Source organism: Rhinolophus ferrumequinum, chromosome 23 (genome assembly GCF_004115265.2).
Source record: "Rhinolophus ferrumequinum isolate MPI-CBG mRhiFer1 chromosome 23, mRhiFer1_v1.p, whole genome shotgun sequence".
NCBI lineage: Eukaryota > Metazoa > Chordata > Mammalia > Chiroptera > Rhinolophidae > Rhinolophus > Rhinolophus ferrumequinum.
In genome coordinates this window covers 22,280,733-22,292,336 of record NC_046306.1, presented here as the reverse complement: position 1 = coordinate 22,292,336, position 11,604 = coordinate 22,280,733, and the positions used below count along the sequence as shown (strand labels likewise).

Genomic DNA, 11,604 nt, shown 5'->3' with positions numbered 1-11,604 from the left:
CCCAGAAGTAACCATTACTAACATTTTGGTGGAGTGAAATGGAATTTAAACACCTTTTTCAGCCTATGGGGGACTGAAAAACAAGAGTAGATTTCAGTGATGGTGAGTAGCAGGTAAGCTGGGTAAGGACCGCCCATCACATTGGGCAGATACTGGGCTTAAGGACAACAGTGAGGTCATGAAGTCTCTATTCCAGAGCATCTTTACAACTTGTGTAGATATGTTCGGGTGAAATCCTGCCTTAGTCTTTCCCAATTCTGCCTGGGCAGGTTCCAAATACTGTTCAGGGCTCATTCAATGGTAAATTAGTCCTCAGAGATTTTGTCCAATAAAGTAATTATTGAGGAAGGTCATTCATTCAACAACTGAGTGCCTACCATGTGCCAAGACTGTGCCACATGATGGGGGTGTGCTGATGAAACCAAGATGCGAGCACAGGCACTAAAACCAAAGGTAATACAAAGAAATGAAATGTGGGAGGGACCAAGAGAAATACACATTTGTTGGTCATCTGCTATGCTGGAAGTTTAGCAAATGTGATCTCATTTAATCATCTTGGACCTGGGGAGGGTAATTTGACTTCTCTGAATCTCAACTTCATTTGAAAATGAGGATGGAGTTATTGAGAGAGAACATTCATCAGAGTGGCAAACCGTTTCGGGGCTTGGTTCACTGAAGTATAGAAATGAGGCACACTAAACCTTCTTGGAAGCAAAGAGAGCTGGCATTTATTGAGGCAACTGTATGCAAAATGCTTTACAAAGATCCTATTTATGGTGGACGGGTGGCTCAGTTGGTTAAAGCGTGAGCTCTGGGCAACGGGGCTGCCAGTTTGATTCCCACATGGGCCAGTGAGCTGCGCCCTCTGCAACTAGAATGAAGTCAATGAGCTGCGGTTCAGCTCCCGGGTGGCCAGATGGCTCAGTTGGTTGGAGCGCGGGCTCTCAGCCACAAGGTTGCCGGTTCCACTCCCACAAGGGGTGGTGGGCCGCATCCCTGACAACTAATAGCAACTGGACCTGGAACTGAGCTGTGCCCGCCATAACTAAGATCAAAAGGACAACAACTTGACTTGGAAAAGCCCTGGAAGTACACACTGTTCCCCAATAAAGTCCTGTGCCCCTTCCCCAATAAAATCTTTAAAAAAATCCTATTTAATCCCAATTCTACCCTTTGAGTTTGTTATGATGCACCCCGTTGTCGAAATGATGACACTGAGTCAATGAGAGGTTTCATCACGCTACCAAGGCCACACAGCTGGAGAACGAGTACAAGAAGATTCAAAGCCAGGCCTACTGAAGTTCAAAGCCAATGGCAATACATTATCTCCTAGTGAGGTTTGGCGATGGTGAGTGTATGTGTCCTTTTGGGAATCCGTGGTGTCTGCTAGTGGTGCCTGTACTAAGCATGTAAATTTTAGAGCGATTCTTCTCTAGTTACTCCTTGGAGGTCAGAGGGGGGTGAAGCTACTCAAGAACATTTATTATTCAGATTCCTGAATGTGTCCCTTGCTCATAACTGCAGTTTGAAAAGTGACTCATCCCCAAACGGGGCAGGGTTGAGTATCAGTCCTGTTTGTTTTATACTGCCCTGTGACACCTGTGTTGACTTCAAAAATACTCTGGAATAAAAGCACTGGGATAAAAACAGAAACACACACACCCAAAAATGTACAGGGCAGGTTTTTGGTGCTTCTCACAAGAGAAGAAACGCATGAGTCTCATTAACTAAAAAAATCCCAGCTACTTACGGCTTAATGAGTAAAACCAATTTTCCAACACATACCTTCTACAGTCCTCTGAACACATTTCATTCTCTTTTTACTCTTAACTATGATGTTATCGTTAGTTTCTGTTTGATTCTACAGGGTAGAGGCCTTCAAAAATTCACATCTGGATTCCCCCATGGCTTTACCCAACTGTGAGAACTAGGCAGTGTTGGCTGCAAGATAAATAAAGGCGTTTTTCACAGTGCCTAGATTAGCTTTCTTTTGCTACTATAAATGTTACCCCAGATACAGTGGCTTAAAACAACATCCATTTGTATTTCACACTTTCTGTGGGTCAGAAGTTGACCAGTGTGGCTCAGTTGGTTCTCTGCTTTGAATCTAAGGCTAAAATTCAGTTGTTGGCAGGACTGTTTTCTGCAGACTCGAGAGTGGGGGAGAACCTGTTTCCTGTTCATTCAGGTTGTCAAAATTCAGTTCCAAGAGGTTGTAGGATTGAGGTCCTGTTACTTGTTGGCAGAGTTTGTTCTCAGCTTCTGAGTCTGCCTACATTCGCTGGCTCATGGCTCCCTTCAAAGTCAGCAACAGTGGGTTGAGTGCTTCTCAAGCCTGGAATCTGATTCTTCTCCAGCTTCATTTATCCAAGGCATCCCTTCTGTATTCTTCTGCTTTTAAGGGTCCATATGCTTACCCTGGGCCCACCAGATAATCTCGGATATTCTCCCCATTTTAAGGTCCTTAATTCCATCTGCAAAGTCCCTTTGCCAGGAAATGTAACATATTCACAGGTTCCAAGGACGAAGGCATAGTTTTGGGTAAGGTGGGGTCATTATTCTGCCTCTCACAGTACCTGTACTAAGCATATAAATTTTAGAGCGATTCCTCTCTAGTTACTCCTTGGAGGTTAGAGGGGGGTGGGGGGTGAAGCTACTCACAACATTTGAAACAAGCCAAATGACTTGTCAAAGGTTATTGTGTCAGGTATAAATTAAAAACAAAAAATCAGGTCAAACTAATTTTTGGTGGTGGTGGTAGTGGGGTGTTGTTCTTCTTTTCCCCCCCTCTTGGGGTGGAGTTGGAAGGGGAGAGATTTAAAAACATGCTTTCACCATTTAGAGTCTATTCATTTAGCAGGAGTTTGTTTAGTGGACATAGACGTCTGTGACCAGCATTAAAAGCAGGAGCACTGAACTCTGGTGTTGGACAGCACAGTATCAGTGTTCTCTCAGCTCCGGCTCGACCTTGTGCTAACACCAAGGAATGGAGGGGATGTTTCCTCACCCAGGGAAACTTTTGAAATGTGGCCAATAACCCAGCCTCCCTAATTTTTAAGAGCTGGCCGTTAATCCAGTTTAGGACTGATTCTAGGAATGTTTCTGGATATTGATTTAATAGATATCTGTTGATTCAATAGGCTGCTGAGTGCAGCTTCTGCAAATACAGCTTCTGCAAACACGTAGGGCAGAAAGCACAGGAGGAAATGGGGAAATGTCTGGGTCCATCAATTTGTCGACTCAGATATTTGTTGATAGGAACACATAGGAACAGAAAACCTATGTGTTGGGTGCTCTGAACCTCATTTCATGCTCTGCAACCAAGGCTCAAAGAGGCTAAGTACTATTGCCCATTATCTCTCAGCTTGCACCAATTATTAAACACTTGCTCCACGCCAGAAGTCAAATTATATGGACCTAATATCAAGGTCCCTCTTCACACTCTCTTGCAATCTGCCAGGTGTTTTATGTTAATTTTAATCCCAACAATACTGTGAGGTATTAAGGCTCACGTAGATTAGAAAATTGAGGCTCAGAGAAGTGAGCCCCTCGTTTTAGGCTGAGAGCCAGGAATGATTTAGCCAGGATTCCAGTCTAGGGCTGTTTGACTCCACCGCCAGTGTTCTCCCCGGATACTGCCTCGAAAAAGGCCTCAGGTGCATTCTATTCAGTATGGCCTCCAAATCCAAGTTCTTTACACTACCCGTCAACATAGCACCAAATTCACCAAGTGGTAAGAACGCTCTAGGCTGCTGAGTGCAGCTTCTGCTAATACAGCTTCTGCAAACACATAGGGCATGAAAGCACAGGAGGAAATGGGGAACTGTTTAGGTCCATCAATTGTGGAATAACCGTTTTACTGGTATGAGTGGTTGTCTCATTATTATGCGGCAGTGAGTCATTCAGGGGAGGACCAAAAGGGAAAGTCCTGCCTCTTGTCACCTAAGAGAAGTGTCGGTGAGAACTGCTTAGGTGGAGAGAGGCACAGAGTGGGCTCTGGGAGTGGAGCTATCAGTTTTCGATCCCCACCCTCACCCATCCCGCAGCAAAAAGCGCCGAAGAGGTTAAACGTAGCTGGGGAGTGGTGGCGATTAAACGAAGCTCGGAGAGCCCAGCCACCGCCCCTTCCCAGCATCGCCTCCCAGAATGCCTCAGGCCCCCGGCAAGTTCCCGCACCTCGCGAGACTCCGCCCAGTCCCTTCCCCGAATGACTGCCAGTTCCTCTTCCTTACCGAGCTCTGCGTGAGGCTAACGGAGGGAGGGGAGGGCGGAAAAACAGGCCGCGGGGCACCCCGGGAGGTGTGGTCCAAGCGTTTCACGCAGCCATATTCTTCCGGAGCGGGGGAGGCCAGAGAGGCAGGCGGGACTACGATTCCCAGCAGTCCTTTCGGTTTGTTTTTGTTCAAAAAAAAAACCCCACACTCCCCCTCCTCACTCTTCACACACACTCACACACACCCACAGCAGACACTCACACACCCGGGCGCCGAAAGGAAAGCCGCGTCTCGCCTTCCCGCTCCGCCTCCAGTCCTGTCTCGGCCCCTCAGCAGAGCGGGAAAGCAAAGGCCGAAGCCGTGACCTCTGACCCCATGGTTATGCGGAGCCGCCGCATTCCTTAGCGATCGTGGGGCTGCCGCCGCCGCTGCCGCCGTGGGCGACTGACGCAGCGCGGGCGCGTGGAGCCGCCGCTACCCCTCCCCCATCACCGCCCTCGCGCCAGCCGGTCCCCGCGCGCCCGCCCCCACTCCCCGGCCGCACCCGAGTCCTCGCGCGCCGCCGCCGCCACGCGCCCCCCGCCGCCGCCGCCCCGCACCGTCGTCGCCCCAGCCCGCCCCGCCCGGAGGTCCCGCGTGGATCCACCGCTGCCGCCGCCGCCGCCGGGGAGGAGGAGGATGAAGGACAAACAGAAGAGGAAGAAGGAGCGCACGTGGGCGGAGGCCGCGCGCCTGGTGAGGCGGGCCGCCAAAGGGGGGCTCAGTGGGGGCGTGGGGGTGGGATCGCCGCGCATCCCCCACCGGGAGGGGGAGGGGCGAAGCCCTGCCCACTGCTGGAGGGGCGGGGCCACCCTTCCTCCTGGAACGGGGCAACCCCCCAAGGCGTTGGGTGGGGAGAGGTCCCCCGCCAGGTTGGATGTGGCGCCCTTTTCTGCACGCCACCCCCACTAAATTCCTGCGGAGGGGCGAGCTGGTAGGCCAGCTCCTCCCACTCCGGGCGGCGGGGCCCCAGCCTCCCCTCCCCCACTATTTGGCAGCGTCTGGGGGTCTGGGGAAGATTGGTTTATGCACTCGGGGGGAGTTAGGTTTCCGGGAAGGGTCGGAAGCTCCTCCCTCGCTTCCTGGTGGGCTGTGGGGTGATGGGTTTGACTCCAGGGGTGGGGAAGCGCCCCCAATTTCAAGGACACGAGTGGCATTTTGAGCTTTCCCAATATAAACCAGGTGTGTGGAGAGAAGCAAGTGCTTCCTCCCAGCTTGACCCCTGAGCAGTGGTTCTCAAACTTTAGTGTTCAGTGGGGACACCTGGGGACGTTGTTAGGAATGCTGGTTCTGGGGCCCTACTTACGAGCTACTGAGCTGGATTCTGGAGTACCGCCTCAGTATCTCATTTTAACCGGATGCCCAGGTTGATTTTAATGCAGGTGCCACGGACCACACTTTGAGAAACGAACTGGAGTGTTTTATTTCATAAACTAGACTGGAGATAGGCACGCTACGGAGAACTGACAACACTTTGCAAAGAATGTGTGTTCTTTATTCCTTAGTGTCCTGGCCTATGTATATATACGTGAAGTGTTGCACAAATACCAAGTGTCTGAAGGTGCTGCTCACAAAGGTTTTAGCAAGGGAGAGAGTGATGTGAGTATTTGAAGCTGCATGGTCAGGGAGGTTGTGAATTTTGTTTTCAAGGTGTCAGAGGACTTGTAAGTGAAATACGTTCCTTTTGGTTTTGCACCCACAAAACTAAGACACTTTGAGACATGTTCTTATAAAACCTTGCTGATGACAGTAGTAACAGGTTCTATTTCTCCCAGAGATGTCACTTCCTCAGAACTGTCACACAGCAGGGTTATAGTGCAGAGACCATTACTTGTCTCTTCATTCCCTATAGTTTATTTATATATAATTGCTATAATTCACTTTTAATGATGAATGGAATTCAACCTTCTAATCTTTTATTTTATTGGGAAATGAGATTCCTGCCTTAAAGGTGTGCTAAAAAAGATGAATATATGTTTAGGGTTGTTACAAATCTATGATACATCTTTTTCTTTTTTGAAGCCTCTAAAACTCAGTTACTGCCTTGGAAGAACTATAAAGTTGTTTGGTTTATAGAATTTTCACTGGTGTTCCTGATTGTCTTACCTGGGCTTTTCTTGCCCAAGGAATAGAAATAACAGTTGTACGCTGAAGTTTTTGTGCTTCAGTTAATTTGTTTTAGTTTGGCATATGAAATGTGAAGATTTTTGAGATTCCTAAATATTTTTTCTGATTCAGTCAAAATTGGAAGCTTTGGCTAGCTTTCAGGATCTCTTGGAAATTTCAGGATTTCTTCAATGTGGCTTCATCTAGAAACAAATTTAGGCCTGAAGGAGAGTAGAGGAGAGCCAAAAGGATGTGCACTCTTTTTCCTCGAGGTCGAGTTTTGTGTGTTCATTGAAATTCTCCTCTGAGTTCCTGTAATGCAGGTGTTTATGGCTCTGGGCACCAAAAAGAAATTTGCTTGCCAGAGTTTTACTTGTTAGAGGTAGGTGAAAGTACCTTTAAATCCTGTTATTTATGTCCTGACAGAATTTTAAATCTATTTGTCTCAAAGCTCTATTGGCTCTTACTAGTTGAAAGACTTGAGGAATTTGGGGTCGACTATTCTGTTCAAACTCGAGGTTCTTGAGTTTACTGTGATCTGAACTTCAGTGTCCAGGTTGCTTGTTTCTGTTTTGTCATTAGCTTAACTTCATGCCAGATTATGTGAGTTTTCTCTTTTTCTTCTATGGTTCTTAATTAAAAAATAGTCATACAAATAGAAATTACTTTGTGGTGCAGTTAAAAATGTGAAAGACAACTCCTGGGAACATGGTGTGTAGCTTTGCATATCTTTTATTGTTTTTTTGTTTTAGAATTTTCTTTGGGTGAGGGGGAACTTGGAGAATCCTCTCATTTAAAAAAAGTTGCTGTAACTGAGTGCTGGAGAGTTTGTGAGAGTTTACACCAGACAGAGAGCCTTTTGAACATGAAGTTTGTGGAGTATCAATTTGGCAGTAGCGGGTAGAGAGACAGGCAGGGACCAGATTGTGAGGGCCTTGTATGCCAAGTGAGCTGACATGGAAGGGCAGTTGATTAGATGGAACTGCTCTTTGGACAGGTGAATTTGAAGTGCTTTACCATGGCATTCAGATGCACTTGCTTGCGGCATTTCATATTGCTTCTGACCTTGCTCAAATTGGTGGCTAGAGTGCTACAGGGAACCCTTTCAAGTATTTTGGTAGGAGAGACAAGACTTCTGGAGAACTCCAGTAGTGTAGTATGCTCCAGGAGATTGATTTTTGCAGATGTTAATTATGTTAAGAAATAGATATCTCTCCAACATTTTGTACTGTCGTCTTTTCTAGATGTAAGAGGTAGACTTCAGGGGTTTGGATGGGTATAAATACGCCTGGTTGCTAAGAATAATTTGTTTGGGAGAAATAGCCAAGGGGATTTCCCTTTAAATTGAATGCCCTTAAATGGATTCTCCCTGGCTTTGAGAAACTCTTCATTGCACAGCTTTATCTTTCACTTTGATTCATGACTGACCATTCTTACATCAAACATTTTTTTCCCCTTTGAAGTAGGAGAAGAGATACTTTTCTCCCCCTTTCTTTAAAGTGTGCTCTAGAAGCACAGAGACTAGGATAGAATAGAACACTGCTGAATTGTTCTTATACTAAAAGCTGGAGGCATATACAGGTTTAAGAAAAGTAAATACTTTTATCTTTTAATGTAACTTCCTTTAGAAATTTTGTTTCTTCTGTCTTGGATTCTCAGCCTCTGATTCTCAATTTTCCTGATTGTTGTTTAAATAATTGGTAACTAATTTTTTCAGTCATGCTTAAAAAAAGTCCTACAAAAATTCACTAGCTCAGCTTGCAATTAGTATCAAAGAAATTATATCTGTAGCAGTGAACATTAATAGCTTGTCCCAGGGTTTGTGGTGGGTTTGTAGAAGTTGACATTGCAACTACTTAGGTTCTTGGAGTACAAAGGTGGATAAGGTTTACCCTTGAGAGACTTACGGTCTTGGTCTTCTGGGGATGGGGAAGGTCCAGACACAGGAATAGAATTTTACTAGCGGCATGGTAAGTGCCATCATGAATGTATAAATGGTACAGTGACATCTTGGTTCCTGTTTATCGTCCTGCTTATTGTAATTATGAACAGTCCCTCTTTTCACTCTCAAGTGTTCTGCTTTGGAAAGTAAATTATATGTGTTGTGGAACTATGGGGACACTGAAAAGACAATTCACTTCTGCCTGGCAGAGATCAGAGGTGGCTTCCTGGAGGAAGGTGCTTTCCAAACTGAATCTTGAGGGGTGAGAAGGAGTTAGGCCCATCACGGAGGATGTAAGCAGGAGCTGGTGACAAGAAATAGCAGAGGGAAGAGAGAAAGAGAGAGAAGGAATTTGTAGGGTGGAGAGTGGGGGAATTGGGTAGAACTACACATAGTTATTGGAACATGAAGTTTGTGGAGTGTCAGTTTGGCAGTGTCAGGTAGAGACCAGATTGTGAGGGCCTTGTATGCCAAGCCATTGAGCACCTACTTTTTCCAGGCACTGGACGCAGTTACATTATCTCTAATCTGTAAAACAACTCTGAGAGGAAGACATCAATATCCTTCCTTCACAAATGAGAGAACCTGGGCTCAGATTGGGTAGGTTACTTGCCCAAGTTTAGAAGGCCAGAATTTGACTCCAAGTCTGTCTGGTTCTAACACCTGTGTTTTTCTGGTGGGCCAATGGATTCTCTGGAAGTTTCAGCTTTTGCTGTGTGTGATTAGGGTGCTGTTGAAGGATTTTAAAGCAGAAAAGTGAGGAGGGCATGTTTATTTTGTTGGGTTGACCTCAGGCTATGGCAGGTAAGTTCTGCAAGAGCAGAGATTTGTCTTGTTTATTGATGAATTCCTAGAATTGTTCCTGGCATAAAGTATTCATGTATTTGTTGAATGAAGGATGACAGCAGAGTAAGAATGGATTTGAGGAAAGCAGAGCTTGGTTGCAGGGATATTAGTGGAGAGGCTGCTGTGTTGGGTCAGGTAAGAAACTGGTTGTAGGAGGTAGGGCAGGTGAGAGTGAAGGATGACACCGGGGTTTCTGAACGAGGTGATTAGATAGTCTGCCAACCAAAGTAGGGAATACTGGAGGAAGAGGGGAGATGAACTAGAGCGGGATGTCGGGGGCAGGCCCGGTGCAGAGCCGGATATTTGAGTCTGAAGTTTGGGGAGAAATCAGGGCTAGAGGTAGAGATTTGGGATTTAATCAGAATGGAGGTAGTACTTGAAACTGTGGGACATGCTAATGCTACCCAAGGAGAATGTAAAAACTGCAAAGAGAGAAGCTAAGAATGGGTTCATGGTAAATAGGGGTTTTATTTCAGCACCTACTTCTCCAAAACTTGACTTCCTTTTGTGTTGTGGGCTCATGTTCTTCCATAGTGAGAACCGTCAGCAGCAGTCCTGTCAGACTTCTTGCTTTACGTTTTACTTGTGACAGAGCAGTACTTAGTTGTTACCGTTGTTAAGTGACTAAGATGTAGTGGGGGCAGCCCCTGCACAGGTGGAGACAGTAGAAAGGTGCTGACAGCCTGTCTTTTTTTCCTCCTTGAGAAGGATAACATTTCTAAAACAACTCAACCTCTTAAAGTCAGAGCTGCAGTTGCTCACTAGGAAACTACTGCCATGACTTAGTTACAGATGATGCCGACATAAATGGGACATTCTGTTTCTCGTTATTCTGCTTGCACCCATCATGTAGAGTCATAACATCATGTTGCCAAATGGCAAAATGGGCCATGGCAATTAACACCAGAATTTTACAACAGTAGCAGAAACCATCATTTAAAAATATGGGTACTGGGGCGGACGGGGTGGCTCAGTGGTTAGAGCGTGAGCTCTGGGCAATGGGGCTGCTGGTTGAATTCCCACATGGGCCAGCGAGCTGCGCCCTCTGCAACTAGAATGAAGTCAGTGAGCTGCTGCTCAGCTCCCGGGTGGCTAGATGGCTCAGTTGGTTGGAGTGCGGGCTCTCAACCATAAGGTTGAGGGTTCCACTCCCACAAGGGATGGTGGGCTGCACCCCCTGCAACTAACAACGGCAACTGGACCTGGAGCTGAGCTGTGTCCTCCACAACTAAGATTGAAATGACAAGTTGACTTAGAAAAAGTCCTGAAAGTACACACTGTTCCCCAATAAAGTCCTGTTCCCCTTCCCCAATAAAATCTAAAAAAAATAAAATAAAATAAGATAAAAAAATAAAAATATGGGTACTAATCAAACTTCCTTGGGAAAGAAAATCTGAATGCATTTCTTATAAATTATTGTGTAGCACTATGTATTTTGTGGTTTAGTCATACAAACAGTATCAAGTGAAACAGTAAACAGGGTTGCTAAGGTCCCACATACCGTAATATACAAGGTGGGTCTTAAGTTCGTGAACTCATCCTAGCAAAAGTGCTACATACCTCCTTGCTAAATATCACTATGGTCACTTTTGAAGTACTCACCTTGGGAAGCTGTGCACTGTCACCAGCGCCTAGTCCACCCTTCAAAGCAGTTTTGGAACTCCTTTTCTGGAATGGCCATCCAGAGCTGTCCAGATATTACCCTTGATGTCCTGAAGGTCATCAAAATGTCTTCCTTTCAATATTTCCTTTATCTTTGGGTAAAGAAAGAAGTCATTGGGGGCCAGATCAGGTGAGTAGGGAGGGTGTTCCAATACAGTTATTTGTTTACAGGCTAAAAACTCCCTCACAGACTGCCTTGTGAGCTTGTGCATTGTCGTGATGCAAGAGCCATGACTTGGAGAAAAGTTCAGGTCATCTAACTTTTTCACGCAGCCTTTTCAGCACTTCCAAATAGTAAACTTGGTTAACTGTCCAGTTGGTACAAATTCATAATGAATAATCCCTCTGATATCAAAAAAGGTTAGCAACATTGTTGCAACAAGTTTGCAAACTTAATTGTCAGACCTGTATGCTAGGAAGATGTGTTTTTAGAGTTGAGAATTAGAATATTTTAGCTAATTGCAGTCACAGCAACTAGGTGTAATTTGGTTTCTGAAGTAATTTTAACTGTGGAAAAAACTAAATTGTCAGCAGTGATACTGCATAACAGAACTGTAGCCCATTATATGTTGATAGATATAAATGGAAATTGCACACTGAAATCATAACATTTATATTTTTTCAGGTACTGGAAAACTACTCGGATGCTCCAATGACACCGAAACAGATTCTGCAGGTTATAGAAGCAGAAGGACTAAAGGAAATGAGGTTTGTATTGCTTTTGTTGCTTAACATGAGGGTTTCATAGGACGTGTCTTTCTGTAGTTCTGTAGTGATGTAAGTCCACATAAGCAT

The 11,604-nt window shown here is 45.5% G+C and overlaps 1 protein-coding gene across 2 annotated transcripts in view; it reads left to right on the top strand.

Annotated features, from left to right (window-relative positions):
• Window positions 1-4,296: 4,296 nt before the first annotated feature.
• Window positions 4,297-11,604, top strand: part of ASXL1 (ASXL transcriptional regulator 1) — a 64,324-nt gene continuing 57,016 nt past the window's right edge. The window contains exons 1-2 of one of the 2 annotated variants that reach the window (XM_033094639.1): window positions 4,297-4,949; window positions 11,435-11,517. In XM_033094639.1, the coding sequence (XP_032950530.1) occupies window positions 4,893-4,949; window positions 11,435-11,517 (140 nt within the window). In that variant the 5' untranslated portion in view covers window positions 4,297-4,892. The remainder of the gene's footprint in view (window positions 4,950-11,434; window positions 11,518-11,604) is intronic. The other variant, XM_033094640.1, reaches the window with a different exon arrangement.